The following is a 23,453-nucleotide window of genomic DNA, read 5'->3' as shown; positions in this document are numbered from 1 at the left end:
CCACAGGTAGTCTGGTGAAAATATAATCTGTATCAAGTATCTCACACAAAAGAAAACAGGCACCAGAGGAGCAAGGAAGCACTTTGGGGTCCATCCTCAGCATAGCTCTGGAAGGCTTGATGAAAGGTGAGGACGTTCCCGAGCACAAAGCAGTTGTTTGTTCCACTGGCACCTGTTTTCTTTTGTTTGAGATACCTCAAACTAAATCCTTACCTAGCATCAATGAGGAGCGCTGAACCACGGTAGCAGGGGGGAACACTGATCCCTAGGGAGAAAAGTGGGCATGAGTGATGGGACAGATGGGAAAAGCAAGGAAAACAGGACCTACCTCTGGATATGTAGCACTGCAAATGGGAAACAAAATATCCCACACAAAGCCCCAGAGGTAACAGAACACTATTACATTATCATCACACTGTTTACATTGGTGTTGTTTCTAAGGAAGCATACATACTAGCATCAGCTGTCAGGTGGTTGGGCCTATCTCCTTAGCACAGGGGTCTGATAAATTTTGAAGACGCATGATGTTATTTTAAGAATATGACATGTATATGAATATTATTGCCAATGAATTAACAGATATTCTGCTCTCTGACCACACCAGAGAGTCTAGCTGGACTTAGTTATCCCTGGGAGTTTCTATCCCATGCCTACGTTAAAGTCTCTATGAAATCACTAAGCCACTTCAGTGGAGCATCTGCATGTCTCCACATCAAAAATCAGTGTTAGATACAGCCAGCCTCTTCGTTCAGATTCAGGACAGATCAAAGAACACTCTGACCTCTGGAGCTGACTAATTCTGAGCCAAGATGTCCACTCTTACATTAAAAACAAGGGAACTTTCTTCTGGGGGGAACAGTCGCAGAGATTTGCCCGCATCAGTCCCCCGAGGAAGAGCAGACTTTGCCTCATTTACAGCGATATAGACAAGACCAGGACTGTCTGGAGAGAGATCTTTACGGCCCTCCAGCACCAACTGCTGACTCCCCAGTTATGCAGGTACACCACACTCACATTACAAGGGACTCCCTCTAGCTGCTAATCCCACAGATAACCTGAAACACCATCACCTTTACTAATTCTGGTTCACATCATGTCAGAAGTAGTGGCCCCACGGAGCTACCTGTTCCTTCAGGTTCTCCAAACCTGCTTTACATAGTGTGGCACAGAGAAGCCTCTACAGAACCCATGCAGAGAAATATAGCAGATGCTACCAGAAAGGCCCTAAACAGCAGCATGTGTTCTATGTGTATATGCATGTGTGCACATGTTTTTCAGCATGTACGTGTGTGTTCAGAGGTCTGTCCGTAATTCCAGGACGTCTGCACCCAGAGAAATTGATTTTTGCCTTCTAAGAAGCATTGGATTCATTAAGAGGAAAACAAAAGAGGTTGTAAGAAACATGAATAGGAGGGAGATGTACCCGATAAGCGTGGATAAAGGAAAACCTGATTCATCAACACTCTTTAGACTCTGCTTATTACATTGACTTCCCTGGGCACAAGTCTCCCCTCTCATTTTAATCTTTCGAAGACTCTGCACAGGCAGTAAACATTGATTGAAACTGTTTGCAATCAATATTCTCTTTACTTCTTCTTTTATCCACACTGATATTAACACATTCAAAGAAACTTCTGCACAAGAGCCTTTCCTGACCTTCTCCTCCGTGTCTCACTCTTACACATACACACACACAAACAGTCATCTCAGAACATACACGGGAGCAATGGAGCCACTGCCAAATTCTCTTGCGCCGTAGTCTCTGAACCTGAAACAGTCTGTTATTCAGGACCTGAACCTTAAGACAAATAATTGGATTTTGGATTCCTGATCTTGACAGGTTGAGATGTTTTTACTGAATTCATCCTGCTCAACTTTCTGTTTAACCAAATTGAAACAGAAATCACATTTAGCAGACAAGATGATCACACAGCAGCAGCTTCAGAAAATACAACACCAGGACAGAAAAGTTTAATCTTCATTAACCAGTCTAGTTGTTTCTAACATCACATGGAAAGCTACCTTTGCAGTGATTACAGAAATTCAAACACTTTCCCAAATAACTGTATCCTCAGAGGGCAAGTTAATTTCTGTGACAAAGCACCAAATGAAGCCTCACAAAGGACATTACATTGTACGTAACGGCTTGCTACAACACATAACTTGCTCTGATTCTTTTCTCTTCCATGTAATTTTAAATAAGTAAATTGACTTAAATGGGGGAGTGTTAGTTATTAGCCCATTTTAAAGAAGAGAAAAATGAGTTTAATTGCGTATATTATGTTAGAATATGCTGGCACTCCCCAAAAAGGCATTGCCTTTGTTTTTAAGGTAAGTCTGTTCATAATTTTGGCTCATTTTTCTTCACTTCATGAACCAGAGCAGAATTCTGTGCAAACTAGACGTGAAGGGGATCAATGCAGCATTCAGGAAAGAGTTGTTTAATCTAGCAGAGAATAACTAGGACAAAGCCATCAATTTCAACAATTCCAAACAAGGGGAAGTTCAAGTATGAAGCTATATCCCAGTTTCAGAGAAGATCTCTCTTCCTAAAATGAGATGAAGCAAATATACAAATCCAAACTTCTCTAACACATTGGGAATTTTTGGAACAAGCTCTGGATATAAAGTTTGTGGAGCTCTTCTGGACATCCTATAGTGTGAGAATTGTGAAAGACCTCCTCCCCAGAGAACACAATGCCTGTGCTCTATTGTCTAATGCTCCATCTTCTCCATTGCTGGTCTGACATTTGAACTGTGACTAGAGAATTCCTTTAAAAATATTTGTACATTTTTGTTCACCTTCCAGTAAACATTCAGCTTCTCCACCACTGTGAACAAGCACACCTCATGCTGCTGCTGTTTTACCACTAGAGGGCAGCTGTACATTTCTTGATCTTTTTCATTAGCTGAAAGAATTAATTTTGTTGCATTCCTAAGAAATGGATGCACAACATATAACTTTGGCTCAAGGAGCTTATAAAAATCTTCTTTGTTTTAAAGCAAAACACAGTGGCTGCCATTTGAATCGCCGGTTTATCACATTTAGGAAGTATGTAGTACCTTTATAATCAGCTTTCTGAAGGAACTATGCTGAGTTGACTTTTTAATGGAGAGCACCATTCAGGAAACATCTCTTTATTTTGCCAGGGTTCAGTTTGTTTCCATGGTGCATTTCCTATCTCACAGGCTTATGGTATTTCTCTGCTGCTTGTAGGTCCATATGCTTTAAAAGCAACAATAACAATTTATTGAAAACCATGTTTTTAAAGGTCAGCATTCTTTTAATGTGCACGTTTACTTAAAACCACAAATCTATGTTAAGCAATTTTCACCAGCAAAGAACTGGCTGGTTCAAGTTTTCTCATTTTTTTTTCTTTTTCTTTTTCCTGCTATCGAGTCCCCCGTCATCTGTATAAATCTCCACCAGTGTCAGACCATGCCCTCAAACCATCATTTGGGACATTTAAGATTTGCCTGTATATTTGCCTGCTTGTATGTCCTCCTCTCTAAGGCTCATCTAGCCTGAGCCAACAAGTGACTGCTGTCAGTCAGACCACAGGAGCTCTCCCACAAGAGGAGCGCAGTCCCACTTACCTCATCCTCAGCTGCATTCCTTATACAGGCTTCAGGGGACGGCAGCAGCTCCACACGCAGCTTGAGGTGACGTCTGATTTCCACGGGGCTCTAACCACAGATCTGCATGGACATAAACCAAAAGCGTCCTTTCAATAAGCCCCACAGAGGTTTTGCCATCCCATCCTTTTCAAGTGACTCAACAAACAACGTATCATGTTACCGCATCTCTTGTTCCCGTTAACTGAGAAGTTCCCCTAATTTTGGTCCTTTATTCCTCAGAAAACTCAGCCATGAGCAGCGAGGATTACTGGGGCTTCAAAGCCAGCTGTTAAGAGTTATGCCACCACACTCAAGGGAAGCATGGATTGAATTTCCAGCCTCATTCAGGGGCCAAATCCCTCCTCTGATCCCTTCCACAACACACCTCACATTGCTGTGCAGCACTTGGTGCGACAGAAAAGGGGAATTTTTCTGGGAGTACCATATTAAAATATGATGAGAACACCCTGCTAACAATAATACGTTGTACAAGTTCCTTTTCCTATTACAAGCCCTACAAGTCAAGCCCTACAACCGAGTACTTGAACTGGCTATCTTCCAACCATGAATGGAAAAACACACCGACATGAAAGTTCATTCTAAAAGACACCAGAGGGGTCACTTGCAGATTAGGCCACATTGAATTTTCCTCACTTTTTGTGAAACTCTTCAGGAGGTTTGTTGTGGCATTCCACAGCTCTCCAGGCAAAAAAAAAAAAAAAAAAAAAAAAAGGCAAAACATACTGTATAGAGCCTGCAGATGCAAAAGTTGAACACTTTTTTTAGAAAATACCAACCTACAATAACAAATCTTTTTGCTATTCACAAGAGAATCATTGAGTATTGCAAAACTTGATAATTACTGATTCATGACAGATTTAGGAAAAACATCAGCTTAAGTAATCAGGTCAGGGCACTGCTGTTGACCACAGTGTTGGCAAAAGAAACAGTTTCTTTCCTCATATCTTTCATCAAAGTTTAACATTTCACAGTATTTAGCTTTTAGCACTTCATTGGTCCAAACCAGTAAACAACTGATAGCTTAAGAGCTACAAGTTAACTCGTGAGCAAACATCTCCACTATTGTCTTATAATTCATTTACACTGTTCAGATACTTCTAAATTCAAGTTAGTGAAATTACTGAGAATCCCTACGAGTTGTAAAATAATTTATGACTGCTGTTAATGAACTCACAACATTATTAATCCCTTACACATTCCATTACAAAAAGTATGCTGTGTAACATATTGCTAACTGGGAATAAAGATTTCATTCAGGTCCCAAGATGGCAAAAATCAACTAACCAAACAAACAAAAGCAAGCAAGCAAACAAACAACTTTTTTATGAGGGAAGTGTGTGTTTGATTTTCTTTTCCTCCTGGAAAATGAAGGAGCTTTTCCCTAATAGGCGTTACTGCAAATAAATCTATCCTACTTTCTTCCACGTCTGCATGATATTCCTTGCCTGACACTAGGGAATCAGTCTGAAAAGGCAGCAATGCAGTGAAGGAAGGTCTTCTGACTCCAAAGAACTATTTTAATAGCTCCTTCATAAAATGCACACTACAAAGTATCTCCTAAAAATGAGAAATGGTTAATCTGCTCCAAGTAATTATTTGTTCTGGTTCTGGAAATTAAAAAAAAAAAAATTATCCTTACCGCTTTGCCTACCTATACTCAGTGTGCCTGACACAACAAATGAAGTGTGTTTTAGCAATTAGAACCCTTCTCACAGGGGCCAACTTTTAAACATCAGAAGCCAGCTGGACTTCAGGCCTACATCACAGCTACACTTCCTGCATAATAGAAGGCTTTTAATAAATAACAACAGCCATGCTGGAGATGCAAACTGAAGTTAATTAGATGAAGCTTGTCAAGAATCTGGAGTAATCCCACCCAAAGTGATACACATTTTTAATACACATTTGTTCTAAAATGAGTGTTATGTCACTGTTAACTTTTAATCATTACTAGCTCTAAGGGAATGTTGCAAAACCTCTCAGCCATCTACCTTCAGAGAAATATATATATATACGTATATATATATCCTCTTCTAAATTTTCCTGCTAATTAAAGCAGAAGAAAGAAAAATCTTTGGTGGAAGGCAAGAAAGAAAGGACAAAGTGCAGTTATAGGAAGAAGAGCTGTTAAGTAACAGCTGCATTCAGCTTCAGAGTTACATGACCTGTACATACACGTTCCATTTTTTACAGTCTTCTCCTTACAGGTACCATTAGAAAGTTTTCTCACTCACAGGATTTTTTTTCTTGTTGTTGTTACAAAACTTTTCAGTTTCATATAGTTCTACGCACAAAATTTAGATGTCCTCACAAAGCCACCACTGAAAAAGGCAGAACTGTTATCTCTGCAGACCTTCTTTAGAGTAGATGATATTTGTCTGAGTAGATATTAAACACAAAGAACTGCCTTCGTTACAATAAGATATGTCCCTGTAGAAGAGATTAGGACATAGCGGCAGAGTAGTCTCAAGTACTTGGACAGTGACTGTTGGCACATTGCTTGTTACTCTGAGACCCCTCAGTTTTCACTGATTTTGTGCAGTAAGTGCACACGCACCAGTTACATTCCAATGCCACAAAGGGTGAGATCTGATTCTGAGTTAGTGCTAAGTTCAATAACTACTACAGGTTCCTGAAAACAGTCTTAAGTTTTAGTGAAGAGTAGGCAGATGTCCTCGTTAATAAACTGCAGTGCCACAATCTGAAGGTTAAAGTCCCCTCCACCGGTTTTGCACCCTCCCCTTTAAAGCAGCAAGGAATTTACCAGGAGGCAGCAACTATTCAACCTGTCCCCAAAAGCCATTCTTCACAGTTACAGACAGAACTGTAACAGGCTCCATAAACCCACTGCAGTCAGACCACACGAGTTTCAATGAGTCTCAAGCACAAGGAAAGAATCTGACCCTTGTTCCTCAAGCAACAAGTGCCAAAGAAGCTATTTTACAATCAGGCAGTCTACTCTAACAGATTTAATTCCCTCATCATTAGGATGACATGTTTCTTAGCATCCACCGCTTAAAGACACCAGTCAGGAGTTCCAGCAACATTCAGACTTGTATATTAAATGCCTTCCTGAAAGATTTATAAATTCCCGGTACTTAATAGCTGAAACAGATAATTAATAACTCCACCACAATTTGCTGACAAAACGATGAACCAAAAGCTCTCCTTAGATGTGAGGAAAGCGCAGGCAGGCTCAATCAATTATGCTTTTCTTGCTCCAGTGTTTTTGTTTTGTTTTTTTTTTGAGGATGAATTTATGTGGTAAAAGCCTGTTCTCTCTTAAAGATACACACATTTGAAGAATGATTGATGAACGTGAGCATAAAGGACCAAGGCCTAAAATTCTGACACTTTCTAATCATTGCTTCTAGAAGTGAAAATTTCTGCAGCCCCAGTTCACTGTTTAAAGTGCTGTCAAACATTACAGTGAGAGACACATTTTTTTTCCAAGCGTAAGGGAGCTGGAAAGCAAAACTTCTCCATGTAAAATGGGACAAAAGGTAATAAATAAGGAGTCCGGAAGTACTAGCAAGGCACTGAGTAGGACCCACATAAGTATATTCCTTCCCCTTCTCCTTTCCACTAATGCAAGCAATTTTTTCCAAGTGCCCCTTTTTCTTTGTTACTATTTTACAAATACACGGAAAGACAGGAGGACAGGTTGGGGCTCCAGCTGTAACTTCTTCCGCACAAAGCAGCTAGTGCGTCCCTTAAAGCATGTACCTATACTTCATCTTAGGCACGCTGATTTCACGTTCAGCGAACCACTTTAACCACCTTTAAGGAGCCTTCTGCAGGAAATGGAACTTGGGCGTACAAAACACTCGCTGGCTAACACAGGAAATGGCAGGAATGTCATTTCTGAGAAGAGCTAATCCACATGTGGGAACCTCTTTGAGTGTGCTCCATGCGGTCACCTGACAGCCCTGCAGCGGCCGGGCTGCCTCGGAGGCAGGGGCAATACCCCAGGCGTTGTTCTGCGGCCTCCAAAGAGGGGCACTTTAATATTTTAATCTGCAGAACTGTATTTATGACCTGCAGCTGTGGTGCCAAAGAGGCCCACAGCCCCGTACACACTGAGCCTATTGTTGGCAAAACAGAGTGCTGAGGTTTCTTGAGTGACATAAGCACGTTAACTGAACAACCCTAGGCTGCTCTGGATGGGGGCGGAGAAGGGTACTTGTTTTTCTTTCTATCGATCGGTTTATTTGGGGCCTTTATCACTTTTGGTGTTAGCAGTCTTCCAAATTTTAATAGCCCCTGAAGCACAGTAAATTGTGAATGAGCAGGAACTAATTTCTCGGGGCTTTGGGCTTGCAGGGAAAGAGAACTTGAACCGATTAATAAAAAGAATTCCCAAGTTACATATAATTTAAAATGAGTATATATTGCAAGTTATGTGTTGGTTTATTACCCAGAGGAAATGCTCTGTATTGTTCTGCAGTCACTTTAAAGGGATACCTCAAGGACTCAGAGCAGCGGTGCTCCTTCCATCTCCCTCCCAGAGCTGAGCTCTTCCTGATGTGGTGAAACTCCCATCGAGAACAGTTTGGGAGTGTGCAGGGATATAGACTCTTCTGTGTCAGCTTTTGATTGTATCATCTTCCAGCCTCTTCCAGAATTTTGACGCCTTCCAACTGCACGTATCTGCAAAAAGGGGTGAGAGGATAACTCTTTCTAATCTCACAGAAAGGAAAATCCCTATTGTTATTTTTCTTCTGCTTTCCATGTAGCAGCACACAGGCTAGCACTAAGTAAATTTAACATTCAAAGGAAATAAAATGCTCTGACATATATTCCTTAGCATTATCGTGCAGATATTCACCAGAAAAGTTGAGTCTCTGCAGAATAATTAATAGGTCAACTGGGCGGGTTGCCTGCCAAGTTCACCCCCCACAGAATTAATAAGAAATGTTGCTCCTGTTCTGGTATTAATAACTTTTTCTCAAAAGAGAAAAAGAAAGAAAAGCAAACTCAGAGTTCAGAAGATACTTATGAAACCAAATTACTTTTTTAAATGTCTGCTGATCCCGATGCTTATGGTTTCTAAAAAGCAGAACAGTCACTAGCAAGAGCTCTGCCCACAAATCTGTTCCTCCGAGGTCCCCCTCCACTGCAGCATTTCTGAGATGCCTCATTTCCGTCGGGCTGAAAACCTACGGCACTGTCACACTCCATTCTTGGCCCAGGAGGTTTTGCAGGAAGCACTAGGTTAAGGTTTTCAAAAAGGGCTCCCTGTACGGATGTCTGCCTTGAAGGTGTAAGCACATTCTGAAATCAGGAGTACTCTCTGTCCTCTTAACTGAAGGCATAAACCTCGGCAGCACTCAAAATACCTTCTGAAAATCTGCTGCTAAATGCTAAAAATAAATAGTGACTGCAAAATTAAAACTAGGGCATACTAACAGCTTACACATCCAGTCCGCTGAAGCTGACCTGCCTGTTAGAAAGCTGTGCTAGTCACACACGTAGATTTGATTCCAGGCAACTCACGCTTACCTTTCACAATCGTGGACAACAGCACGGGACAAAAAGGGCCACCTACCCTCAGGGGAAGGCGAACTGCACTTCATACACACGAGGGAGCTGAGATGCCACAGAGTTTTTACTCATCCACACTCATCTTTCTCTCTGAAACGTGCACGTTTCGAGGCAGTGGCAAGGTGCCACAGCAGGCCTTGTCACGGCTGCCTGAGATCAGCCTCACAGACGAGCATCCAGATTCCACTGACTTTGAAAGGGATCTGGGCATCTACATTGGGTAAATGTCTTTGGAAATCCTCGATACATAAGTGAATGTATTCCCCCCATTTGCCTGCACAAGCATCACATATTTTCTCCATTTTACAGACCAAGAGTATACCAAGAAATAGATTAAATGACTTGCACAAAGCTTCACGAGAAGTCAAAGCTAGATATGAAACCGAATCTAACATATTCTGGGTAATACTGGATCTGAATTCTGGCATTTCTGTTTTGCCTCTTAGCCAGAGCAAGGAACTGCACTGACATAGTTTAATCAGAAGAATACTATATATTCCAGCTAAGATTTTGAATATCAAGACGGCTGTTTGTTCCTCAGATGGATGACAGTTCTGTGAAAAGCTTCTAGGCAGCCCTCACTTTAACCAAACTGCTTGAAACCTAGTCCAGCGTCAGACTTGAACTCCTACATGCAGCAAACCTGGTTTTCCAGAAAAAGGAAAGGAGTGATGGCTCCAGTGTTATAAAAGCCACATATCACCTATCAGTAAATGCTTCCCAGTGCTGCTGCTCTTATCTGACATGAAAAAAAGAAGAGAAGAACAAGAGAAGAGAAATCCCTGTTAGGTACAGTAATGGAAAAGAGTTGCTACACAGAGGAATGCAACCGAGTTAGAAATACCCATACATGCAAAAGGTGGGAAGACTGTTCAAATTCCAGATAAAACTGTTTAGCAAAATAAAATCTTCTCAGTATTAGTGGTGCATTTTAAGGCCTGGATTTGTGACACCTGAAATTCTTACCGCATTAAGTAAATCAGTCCGTAAAAACAGACATTGTACAATTCCGAGTTAACATTTGTTAAGGTGAGCTGCAAAGTCGTGCCCTGAAAATGCTGAGAAAGCACCTGTAAGCCACAGTACACCGGTTTGCAAAAAGAAGCCTGAAATTAGCCCCACACCTAAGAAGCAACAGGATTGGTTGACGGGCAGGAAAAACACTAATTTTGTAAGACACAAGAGGTGGTGAACCAGACATGGAAAGTAAAATGCATTCGTCCTTCTCCCACACTATCACACCTCATTTCACGTGTTACTTTCAGCTGTATTGCACTTCTCAAGCCCTTAATTTTCTAGTTCGGTGTGGCTGCACAGCTGGACCAATGAAAAAGATGAACAGCTTCCTGCAGGGGCTCCGTTCTCAGTCACCCGCTCTCCCACACTCACGTTTTCTTTTACTGCCAAAGGACTTTGATGAGAACACAACATCACCCTCTCCCAGCATTCACACTTCTGCTGGAGTTTGCAGAAGCATACGAAATATACGATCACATCCCTGTAAAGTGCAGAAGAAAAGCAACTCGCATGCCTGATAAACTGCATACAAACTGCACACTTGACTTTCAGTAAAAGATAAAATAAAATACGGCAACAATATAAAATTTTAATATCCTCAGAGAATTTGTAGACATCTATAAATGAAATCACACATTAGACTAAATTAGCCAAAGGCCTTGACACAACAAAGACCAAGCAAGATCTCCCACAGATGAGATACCCTCAGCAAAATAAAGGCCTAAATTCCAGGCTACTAGATTTTCTAATCCAGCTCCAGTGGTTTTTTCCTCTCCAAACTGCAAGATTTACAGGGAAGAAGTTTTCTCAAATTATATGTATTTACCATCTTTTACCTAAGTGATACTGTAATACAAATCAGTGAAGAAATAATAGCAAAAACGTATTTAATTTTAATGAGAGGCTGAGGAAGAGATTCTGTCCTCTGTCCTCTGCTACTGCCATTTTGCTCCTTATTTTTGTAATTTCAACATCTATGATCAGAAAGTGATACGAGAAATGTTTTTCTGTTAGAGAAAGGTTCTTACTGTTAGCTTTCTTTTAAAAAGTGAGTAATTTGCTAACACAGTTCTTCTTTCAAATTAAGTTTATGTTAAAGTAACACCTTATGCCATATGCAATGTGTTCACGATAGTTCCCTTGAAGATAAATAAACTCATAAAATCTTACCTCAAATAAAAGTTCAACATTTGTCATATTTAATCAGCAATGAAGTCAGACATATAATTCTTCACAATTTATCCTTCACCAACACTATGTCATTTCCAAGTCCAAACGTGGAAAAAATTTTGACATTTGCAGGAAGTGTGGCAGAAAGGCAGCCTGCCATGTTATCAAAATAATTTATGTTCTAAAATTCCTACGAGTCCGACATGAAAATAACATCTCCACCAGTCCAGCTCTTAGTTTAGACAACTCCAGTGTTACTTGATATAACATACTCAGGAAAAGAAATCATCTTAAATTGACACTGATAGTCCCCTGAGTTGACAAATACAAGTTGCTTAAATTCGCTGTGCTTGATCTTCGTTCTAGTGAGCTATGCTTGAAAGAGGAAAAGGGGGTCAGATCTGGGAGTAGAAGAGATTAAGCTGCAATTTTGTTTTCTTTATTTTCAGGCTAGCCTCTAGTATCAATCTAAGCCTGCTCTAAATTATGTCCAGCTGTCTATTGCCCCCAGGGACAGTTCCAGCAGCCAGAATTAGCTGGACTGCAGTGACATTTTGACCACACACAGTCTTCCTTCAGCCTAACCTGTCTTTGGGTTTCTGAGGACAAAAGGGGGTGGCAATGAGTCCTGCCAGGAAGAAAAAAAAAAAAGAAAAAGAAAAAAAAAAAAAGTGAACATTTAGTCATAAACACAAGAATGTACGAAAAGTGCAGTTTTTAAAGGAAGCAAAAACTGAGATGTGACAAAGAGTTCGCTAAAGCCATACGGAACAGAGTGCATCATTTACAGAAGGAGCCAAGAGACAGCAACTAGGGGCCAGCCTCACAGGGCTGCTTCGATCAGAAGCACCACCAGCAACTGCTGAAAGGGGCTGGCCTCAGCCATGCCATGCTGCATGGTCTGCAAGACACAACGGGTGGGTTGACCACTTCATAAAAGACATCTTTGGACATGTAGATATGTAAGGAAGCTATTCGCACCCAGATACCTCACACATTCCTCAGCATTTCCAAGGGTCTAAAACATGTTATCTTTCATCAGGCAAATTTCCACTTGCCTCAGTAGGAAATATCTGAACTACAAAATCGCAAGCTGAGCCTACCACCTCCATTTAAAGTACCATGAACTCTTGGCAGAGTATATTTCAGCAAATGTGTAACACCGTCTGAGGCCAAGTGCAGGATCTATGCTCAGCCAGTGCTCATACATGCTCCATATCGATGCTTCTGTTGTTCTCTGCTTCATTTTTCCTAGACTGCAACACAGGTAATGTCTCCCTAGGTGGTAGATTAAGACAAAACATTTTTAAAGGTTGACTTAATCCAGAAGCCAACAAGTTAAATTCAGGTCTCTTGGTATGGCAGATATTTTGACAGTACATTCAAAAATAACCATCGTTGCCAGCAAAGACAAGCAATTGATGTCACTATTTTGAGTATTAGGAATATCTGTACTGCTTTCTAGTAATATGAAACAGCAAATTTTCACAATATAATTGGAGGTGTGTCATTAATATGAGTGTAGTTTACACTAATAGTCATTAACTTGGAGCCAATCTAACACTATGAACCTGTATTGCTAAAAAAATGATACACGGACTTAGAGTGGATTAAAGGGAGCATTTTTTTGAGCAGGAGAATAGGTGTCAAAAGATAGCTTGTTAAATACACCAGCATACAAAAGTACATGCAAAATGTCCTAAAAATGTAGTCAACCTAAAGCCAACCAATGTCATTGATGTTTGAGGGTTATTCATCTGCACAACATGACTACCATCAGTAGTCATGTTGTGCAGATTCATGACGAGAAGATTCATGGAAACGTTTTGGTTTTATATGCAGTTGTAACAATACAGACGTATTCTACACATACAAGTGATCATACTCAGAAATAACTGAAGAACCAGTTTGCTCCTAGGCAGACCTGAGAAGGTCTCAGGCTTTGACAGATTTTTGCATTTACCTTCTACCCTTTGACTCCTTCGGGTTATGAGCCCACACTGAAAACTCTTCCAAAGCTTCCTCTGTGTAAACTGGTTTTCAGAGGAACCTTCCCACCTCCATTAAAATCTAACTGCTCTCACTGGAGCTGCCACTCTGGCAGTCCTTCAGTAAGGGGACTCCTTGTGTATTTACCAAATTCAGAGTGAGTGTTGGCAGCTTCTGTTGCTGGAGCAGGTCTTACCAGCACCCAGCGGGGCCCATTCCGGCCCAAGCTCCTCACAACCACCCAGGAAAGCTCCTTCAGTGCGTGGCCTCTGCTCCATGCTGGGCTTAACTCTAAGAAAATGCACATCTTGCTCCCCGTTTGCTTGGCAATTGTGAGGTACCTCCTTCACCCACACCCTGCTTCCCCTCAGCGCGGGGCCGGCCATTTGCCGCCTCACGCCCTCAGCACACACCGGGCATCGAAGCCCGAGGCTCGCACATGGCAGCGACCTCCCACACGAGGGCTGCTGCGCCGTTGTGGAAAGTCGGTGGCCGGGCTGCTTGAAGGAACGGGCCGGGACCGTGCCCGGCGTGAGGGGCCTCGGTCCCCCAAAGCAGCGCGCTGCCCCGCCGCCGTCGCTCCCGCACCCAAGATGGCAGCGGGGCCCCGCACCTGCCCCGCCTCGGGGCGCCGCGGCCGGCGGGGAGCGGCGGAGGGCCGTGAGCCGGGGCCGCCCCGCCCCGCAGCAGGGCTCCGGCCGCCGCGGGGCCGGTAGGGGGCGCCCGGGGCTCCGGCAGGAGCCGGGCCCGTTTCTATTTAGCCGAAGGCCCGCGGGGGGGAGCGGGCGCCGGCAGCGCAGCGGAGCCAGCGGACGGACGGGGCCGAGCCGCCGCCGTAACGCCGCCGGGAGCAGCCGCCGGCCCCGCCGCAGGTAGGAGCGGGCTCGTGGGCCGGCTCCGCGCCCGGCCTGGGGGCTGCTGCCGGTGCTGTTTCCCGGCAGCGGGGCGGCTCGGCTCGGCAGGGCGGCCCCGAGCCCGGCAGGTGCCCGGCGCGGAGCCCGGTGCCGGCGCTGCCTCCTCGGGGCCCCGCGGGCGTTCTCCCGGAGCCTCGCCGCGGCACCCCGGCGCGGGATGGCGAGGGCGTTGCGGGGCTTTAAAGCCGGCTGCTTTGCCGTGCCCGGCTCCTTCTCTCTCAGCCGGGCGAAGCGCAGCGGGCTGCCCGCGCTGCCGAGCCGCCCCCTGCCCCCTGGCAGGATCGGGCTGCCGCCTGCCGCGGCGCCCAGGTAGCGAGGGACCTGTCCCGGGTCTGCTGGCAGAGCGGCGCTGAAAGGACTCGTGGCTGACTTGTTTTTCTTTCTTTCAAGGTTCATGATGTTGACAGCTATGTTCTTGGCTGCTCTCATCCTTATTACGGTGCATTCACAGGAAACTGAGGAAACCATAACATACACGGTAAGGTTTAATGGAGCTGGGGATAATTATTGCTTTGCAGGGGTTCTTTTCTAAATGACCCTTAAAAAAAACTCTTGTCAATGTATAACATGCAATACAAAGTTCTTTGAGTCTGAACGTTAACTGTAAAATAAGCTGCTCCTACACTGAAACAGTGAGAGCTGAAGTTTACAGGATTGAGCAGAATGGGCTGCAGCTCTCTGTTTTGAAAAGCTAGCTATGGACTGAGTTTGATGAACTGAATAAAATTATGAAGCTTGATTTTTTTTTTTTTTTGATTTTTTTTAATCCCCTTTCCTATGGAAAAGGTCCCTAGGACCTTCATTTGAAATACATGAAACTTGACAGATAATTAGGTCAAACATTCTTCGGTGTTTTCCTTTGGATATTTCAAGCTGTTTTTAACAACATGCAAGTACTTCAAAATTCAGTGTTCTTCATGAAGCATCTAAGTCCTGGAGTGCTCACAGAAATGATAGTTTGAGCTGTTTTTGAGCAGTGGTTTTGCACAGCTTGATGAAATTCTACACGAAAAATTGAAATAGATTCTGCTTGCAACCAGGTGATAGCGTAAGAGACTTCTAGGCCTTCTTGAAAGTTTTTAGTTTTAATCTGCTTGTCCTCACTCCTTGGCTTGCATAATGCATGTCATAGAAGGAGTGGCAATTACATCGGCTTGGGCTGGTGAAAAAACCACGTTTTCACATCTGATTACAGCTGTAATCCCTGCAACTTGCTTCATATGGGTGGACCTCTGAATATGTGTACAGACATCAGCGCAATGCCACACAAGCAGAAAATTCTGCACACATGCAAAAAGTTAGAGAACCACAGCCAAAGGCTGAGATTGTGTCTTATACAAGTAATCCCACTGAAGTCAGTGGGATGGCTCAGGCAAGTAAATATTGTGGAGTTGGACCTTATCATAGAAGACAGGGTTCAAAGAAGCCTCAAGTGAACATCGGGAAGTCAGTCATAAAATACTTTTAATACTAGGCTTTGGAGGCAATAGACTTCTGAAGGTTGGGAGTACTTCTATTTAGAGGCTTCTGAAATATTTTTAAGTCCCTATACAGAAGCAGAAACTGAAGAACTAAGTACATTTTGAAAATCTAGACTAGAGTGGGATCCCAACCCACTCTTTTTCAGCACTTATTACATTTTTTTTTAATAGGGCTTTTCTGATTATGTCTGCACACTTCTTTTTATAACAATCGAAGATTTCTAGCATGCCTGTGTAATTTGGGTTCCTATAATATGTTTTCAAAGAGCATTCAGGTCCTTCAGTGATCAGACTTCTAATAATGCCAACGTAACAATGAAACTTAGCTTTTGGACATGTTACCCGTAGCATGCTACTGTTTCTCATACGTACATTGTATTCATTTAGGTCCAAATCCTTTTCTATTGTAAAACTTCCTTCAGCTGCAGTAATAGTTGGACTTGGCTCCTTACTATTAAATAGACAGAACTTCTGTTGTGCATTAACAGGAATTGGGTGATTCAGTAGATATATGAATTATCTGTTTTCCTTTGGGTTTGCGTTTTCATAGCTACAGAAACTTTGGTGTTGTCAGCTCAGCATGTAGTCATTCCTTTAGAGATTGAGAATTGTAATACAATTTGCTGTCCACTTACCGCTTTGTAACATTGGAGGCTTTTTCTTCCAACTTGCTGCTACATCTGGCAGATCACTGGTGTCACCTGCGAATGAAGAACATATTTTCAATCCTATTGCTGAGTCAGTGTCTGTTTGTAACAAGTTTCTCAAAATAACTTGAGCATTGTAAATGGAATAAGTGGATCTCAGCACCAGAAGGTCAAACTTGTTACTTAAACAGTTCACTACAGCAGAGGAGTTGCAACAAGATTTAGCTTGTTTAACTGTGGCTAATTATGTTAATTGACTCAATTCTTTTCTTTCTGTGGGGCCTTTGAAACAATATCCTAAGCAGTGCAGGATGCATATACACCCGCATAGTACAGCTCAGTTGATTCACTGATATTTTAAATGTCTGCTGTATTTGGCAGCATTGTGGTACTTAACTAATCAGCTTCTCTAATTATAACCTGTGATTAAAACTGTCGACATTTTAATGCTTTTGGATAGAGGGATAATGAAGATATTTGCCTCAATTACCGGGCAGAATATTTAAAATTCTTCTGAATATTCTGAAGTTACCAGTCTACGATGATATGAATAGTTGCTGAGCATAGTCTTGTTTGAATTCTGTCAAGTTTTATTTATATAAGTAGTCCTGCTGTTATAAACTCTAACCATTTATTGTATGTCTTGCAATATAAATTGTTCTTCCTAGACTGCAGTTCCTGGAGTCACATGGTTAGAAAGCATGTGAATGAATTTCCAGCTGTCATGGGATCTTTCCCCATTGCTAGTGTGCTGATTGGAGAGAGGAAGAAGTACGGTGGGACAGAGGTCCACTAGTCCCTCTGGCAAACCCCTGGAATGAAAGATGTTCACCTCCTGGAAAGTAGTGAACAAGAACAAAGTTTTTTTTTAAAAAAAAAATACATTATAGTCAGCCAGTAACCAGCGGCAGATTCTTCTTCCACTTTGTTCCCCATCCCCACTGAAGTCTACCTACTCAGCAAGCAATACCTTAGGAACTTGCTGAGAATAGAAGCTCTATCTGTACATGTTCTTCATTCTTCCTGCACAGCAGTGCTGTACTAATAGCCTTTTTTCTAGCTTTCCAAGGTATAGAAACATTGCATTTCTCGTAACGTAAGACTTTGAGATCATTGAAATATGCTTCTTTTTCCGAAATAAAGAATCCTGACTAGCATAGGATTTTTACTGTTGTTTTTTTTTTCCCCCATTTTTATCTATAGCAATGCACAGATGGCTATGAATGGGATCCTGTTAGGCAACGGTGCAAAGGTACAGTAAGTCATTTTCAAACAAAAACTTGCTGTTGGAATTATTTCAGTATTCTCACATCCCTGGTTTAGACAAGGGAGTGTGCTTGCATGTCTCATTGTGTTACTTGTATTAAAGGCTGTTGCAGAAGATTCAACTGCTAAAAGCATGACTTGTGTTGTTGCTAACCACAGATATTGATGAATGTGAAATAGTCCCAGATGCATGTAAAGGTGGGATGAAATGTGTTAACCACTATGGAGGATACCTCTGTCTACCCAGAACAGCCCAAATTATTGTTAATGAGCGAGAAGAAGCAGCAGCTGAATCCACTAGTGGTCGAAACAATGTCATTCGACGGACTCCAGCTGATCCTCACCGTGCCCCTCCAAATCCGACTCATCAAATTCAGTGTGCAGCTGGGTATGAGCAAAGTGAGCACAATGTGTGCCAAGGTAAGCAAACTGCCCTATGCTTTCCTTTCAGTATAACCAGAGTGTATGTGATAATAAACCTAATGCCTAGAAAATAACAGCCTATAACTTGAATTTACTAGAAATGTATTGGTGCACCATAAAATTGGACACACACACACCTCCTAAAGGTCTCTAAATAAAATACATGCATCATGTTGTTGTTCAAGGTAACAGAACCTGAAGTTTGTTGCAACTTATTCCATCCATTTCAGGCTAATGAGTACAATTAATTCTATTGTCTGGAGATGGTAAAGAAAAACAAAACCAAACAAAACCTTAACGCAAGTAAGCAACTTCAGTCAAACATTTTATATTGTATCAAACATGTCCAGGAGAGGCAGTGCTTTGAAAAAGGTAGGCAACATAGTTGGACATAGCGTAGATAACCTGTAAAGATTCGCAAAACTATGTATTTTTCACTAAGTCAATGCTGAATGGAACAGAAAAAAATAACCGTCGTATGAGCTGTTGATTATATCAGATGATAATGCAGAACAATACACTGTTTTAGGTCAATCAGATTTGTATGAGGGATACTTCTCAAGCAGTAGGAACCAAACATCTGAACATCTTGTGCTCTTCTGATCTCTGTGGAAGCAGTCCTATACAGAACCTGCCAGCTTACTTCCAGTCATAGTCTAGCCAGGCTCTGAAACTATAGCAATGAAGACCTTTCATCTGAGTGTACATACACTACATGCTGTGCCAAAATTCTCAGGGTATTAGCAATGTTAATTGTATGCATTCAGGAACCAGGCCCACAAGCACTACTATAAACTAAGACTGTTTCATTTATTATTTTATATAAATAGTTTACTCTGTTACTTGCTGAAGTAACAAATGTTTTGTCCAGTGTTTTGTTTTCTTTCATAAAAATATATTCTACTCCTTGTTCATAATTGGGCTTTCAAGCATGTCAGTGGGATACCCATGCAAACAGAGGGCAAAATGTGACCCCATGGTTCATCTTTTCCATTTTTGTGGCCCTTAACAGTATAATCATATAAAATAGTACTTCAGCGACTATAATCAGGGCAAGCTGTATTACACAGTGGTAGCTCCTTTCTCCCTGGTATTCATGTATACAAAACATTATTTATCACTAGTAAGTAAGTGCCCTGTGCTTCTGAAGCATAGTAATCATCATGGAGACTGGATAAGTTATTTTCATAGGCAAAGCCTCAGAGTTGCATTTCTGGCTCATCTGATAACATTCAGTATTTCTGTTGCTCTAATTCAAGAATGTCAAGTAAAGAGCGTGCCAAAGGAAGTCAGTCCAATGATATCCCTTTAATCCCAAGTGTTCATCTGAAGTTATCTTTGGCATTAATTTTTTCCTTGATGACAAATTATTTTCTCTCAGTTTACCTTAACAAACTAGCAGCAGAACCAAAAACAGAGCACGAGACTCCTGTGTTTGATCCAGCATTCCCCCCTTCAGGTGACACTGCAGTACTGTGATTCTTATCTTCCCTTTGTGATAAATAAATTGTGATAAACTGCTTCCGCTAGAGCACATAATGTTGCTGTTTTATGAAATTTGGAAATAATGCTAGAAAAGTTCCAAGCATGAACATAATTTTTGCTGTGGTGGCTTCAGGTGCAAAAATAAGTGATAGTATGGGAAAGTTTAATGGCAAATAGTACCAGTGCCTTACTTATTCTGAATTGTGGAACAGGGTTAACTTAGAGACTGACAAGTGGTCAGGGTTTTTGTTTTGCTGAGATTGTTTATGATACATTATTATAATCTCTTTTTCCATGCTTTAGCTTCTCGAAACTTGCAACTAAATATTTATATTAAATTTACAAATCTTTGGTTAATTTATAATAACAACTAACTGTTGTTGTTATAGTACCAGAACTTTTAACTAACAGACACACAAACTATGGTGAAATCTCAGGCTTTACTGAGTCAGAGTTTTGCTACTAATCTCCTTGTGCCAAAACTTCATTCTAAATGCAGAAAGGATGGAAATATTGGTGTTTAAAAGCTGAAATATATTGTACTGAATGAATTCCAGCTGGAAAAAGTGTAGTGGATAGTGTGCTTAAAAGAAAGGATGAAGGACTTTCAGAGCACTTAAAGCATGCATTCAACTTCGTGATCTTCACTGCTGAAAATATCTTATAAAAGATAATTTTGATCAGCAATGGTCCCACTGTGGGTTTATTTAATTATGGTTAAAAGACTTTGCTATGATAACTGCTTGAGGCTCCTAGGGAGTGTAACTTACACATATAGTCACACTTAAGCTTGTTTTATTGTTTAGTAAATCAAATATGAAGTCCAGCTCCTTCTAATTGTTTGCAGATGTATGACATTTTCCTTCCAGTCCAGCAGCACTAAGTATTTTATAACCAATGTGAAAGTGTAGAGACCTCTGTTTAAAACAATAACATGCTCTGAGGAGCTATATTACTGACATCATACTAGAGTATTAGAGGCCTTCTGTTATAATATATTGTCCACTCCCTTTTTAAACATTGAATAGTGAGAGGACGACAGGCCAAGCACACAAGTTGGTTTCTGTGCTTGAAATAAACAGTCAAACATGACTAATGCCACTTGTGCATAAGTAGTTTCAGTGATGTGCTGAGCTTCATCATAAGGTGAGGCAAGGTACTGTAGGGCCAGGCTGTACTTCTATTGATAGGAATGAGAAACGTTCAGGGAGGTGTGTGGTTCTCTGTGCTTCTTAATCTAACAAAACATGGCTATGTGCCTGAGAGATTTAATACCTTCTTAACCTCTGACCAGAAGAAAACAAGTGAAAGTTAAAATATTTGTCAATGCTTAGAGCTTTCTGTCTCTGATGCACACCTGTATTTACCCAGAGACCACATAACAGACTAATAGCATCCATGGCAAACTGGTAACAAAGCACACTGTCTGTCAGAAGACACCTCACAGAAATGACTGACTCTGATATATGTAAAAGTCATTTTTATGACTGCTATCGATCAGAAACATGTTCTTGTTTAACTGTAGTTGTCAGAAGTGTGGGTAGCAAAGCTTCTCTGGGAAATTCTCAGCATACTGTATCTGAATAGTAGGTAGTAGGAATCTCCAAAAATGATGAGAAAGCCAGGGGGATGTTATTTTGGAGGAAGATTTTTTTACATAGAAAATATACCAAGTAACTGTGCTTCAACCAAAAACATTTAAATGAAGCATTTAAGGTAATTCTGACCTTAATCAATCTCCCTTCCCACCCCAGCTCTTTATAGTTAGTTTCTTCCTCACTGTCACTTCAATATTTGCTTTTACCTTGAAGTGCTGCTGAATTGGTCACCAGGTAGATTCCCTTGTGGCACCTGCCAGCATTTTCAGAAAACAACTCATTCTCACCTGTCAACATCAGAGTATCACTCAATTAGGGAAAAGCCAAAAACAGAGTAAGAAATATTTATGTATAAGTTACTGAGTTAGCTAATACCTTCAGACACTTTTTTTGCCTTACAATAAACAAATACCTGAACTCTGCCTGCATACAGGACTGAACCATTATTTGGCCCTGTTATTTGAGTCTGCTCTTATTGAAATCAAAAGAAAGTCACCCAATTAGTTCAATTTTGTCAAATCTAGTCTGGAAGAAACTGCAAGCTTTTCCTAGAATGTCATGACACTTTAATGGAGTTGGGGAAAAAAAGTAACATGTAAGCTTGAGAAGGGAAAGATTATTCCCCCCTCCTCCCCCCCCCCCCCCATCATGCTGGCAATAAAGTAATCAAGCTCTTTGGTTCCTCAGGTCAGCCTCAGCTAGTTTAGCTTCCTATATACAGTCTGCAGCTTTATACGGTCTCCCTGTAAATCTTTGTGCTGCTACAACTGTAGAGTACAAGGGAGAGAGTCTGTAATAAAATGATCGATGCTTTTTATATTTTTTTTTTAAAAAAAAAAAGACACATTCCAGATAATTCTGCCTAGACTTGGTGAATGTTTGCTTTTCTTTTTCATCTTTGTAGGGGAAAGAAAGGAGTCCCGTCCCCCCCCCGTGCTGTGGTTATTTTTTCCTGCAGATTTGTTTTAGGGACCTCCTCATCAGTAGGGTTCAGGGGATTTATTATTCATTTTTCTGGTAATTTTCAAAGTAACTTAGCATACTCAGTCTAGGCTTTTACCTCAAGAAGTTACGTAAGTCTAAGTAAGTCTAAATTTTGCAGCTCTAGATTGCTTCTTTTAGGGAGGAGAGGGACAAGGGGAAACGGTTCACGATGTTTTGTTTTCCATACAGAAATTACATAAGACTTAGATGCATCAGGGATGTGTAACTAGCAGACAAAGTGCACAAACTACACATGGGATGAATGCAGGTTCCCTGAGTTCAGCTCTTTGCAGAACCAGGCCAGGCTGGAGAGGCTGGGTGTGCCTGCAGCAGGGCCCTCTGCCTTGACATTTTGGCTCATGGGCAGAGCGCGCTTCTGGAACACACCTTTTAATGAGCTCCCCTTACTGTGCTTGGAGTCGCCCTGCAGAGCGGTTTGGAATACACACACCCAGTCCTGTTCAGATGAAACTAAAGCTGAAATGCACTGCAGGAGTGCTGATAATACTTCACAGCCACTAACGAGCATGCAGACTCTAGAAGCAAACTAGAGAGAGCCTGGAGACACTCAAAAAGGAAGACTGGGCCATTGGAACCTCTGCATCAACTTCTCGTTTGTTCCTGTTTGCTAGGACTATTTGCTAATCTAGACATAACTAAAATACATAACAAGAATACAGCTACAACTGTGTCTTAAGCTAGCCCCAGAATTGTTTTGGGGAGCGTTTTGTAAAATGATGCCCACAGCTGGAATTCTGAGTGCAGCATCCCAAGTTTTCTCACTTCTTGTATTTAAGGAATACTTTTATAATTACTTTCAGGATGACTATAGAGCTTGAGTTGAGTTTAGTTCCAGAGTTGTTACTCTAAACAGTTTCTGTAGTTGGAGGGTGGGGTGAGGAGAAAGGTTGTGGTAGAAAAAAAAATAAGGTGCAGTCATCTATTTTAGGCAGACAATCCAAAGTAAGAGTACTCTTATAATTGCCATTAGTTCATCAAAGTACTTATTCAGGGAGAGTTCATCTGTACATGCTTGCTGCAGTACTTCAGCAAGTGGAGAATACTCTTTGCTAGCAGTAGCCACCCTAAGAGACTGACCTGGTTACGCATGCCATTTGAATACTAATTCCTTGGAAAAGCCATAGGAATTTTGCAGATCTAAGGGAATCCACAGAACGATACAAGCTGACATTTTCACAGTTCTTTGTACTGAATGTTCATAGAAGCCAATTAATTTCTTGTACATTTGGGTACATCACGCAGAGATCATCTTTCATCAACCCATCCTGAACCAAT

The 23,453-nt window shown here is 41.5% G+C and overlaps 1 protein-coding gene across 1 annotated transcript in view; it reads left to right on the top strand.

The window, feature by feature from the left end:
• Positions 1-14,087: 14,087 nt before the first annotated feature.
• The window catches only part of EFEMP1 (EGF containing fibulin extracellular matrix protein 1), a 49,104-nt gene continuing 39,738 nt past the window's right edge, over positions 14,088-23,453 (top strand). Inside the window, exons 1-4 of the mRNA XM_035320833.1 lie at positions 14,088-14,231; positions 14,664-14,751; positions 17,605-17,653; positions 17,827-18,087. Of these exons, the coding sequence (XP_035176724.1) occupies positions 14,668-14,751; positions 17,605-17,653; positions 17,827-18,087 (394 nt within the window). The 5' untranslated portion in view covers positions 14,088-14,231; positions 14,664-14,667. The remainder of the gene's footprint in view (positions 14,232-14,663; positions 14,752-17,604; positions 17,654-17,826; positions 18,088-23,453) is intronic.

The sequence above is a fragment of the Oxyura jamaicensis genome, chromosome 3 (genome assembly GCF_011077185.1).
Source record: "Oxyura jamaicensis isolate SHBP4307 breed ruddy duck chromosome 3, BPBGC_Ojam_1.0, whole genome shotgun sequence".
NCBI lineage: Eukaryota > Metazoa > Chordata > Aves > Anseriformes > Anatidae > Oxyura > Oxyura jamaicensis.
Note: the sequence above shows the minus strand (reverse complement) of the source record. Positions and strands in the feature narration are given on the sequence as shown.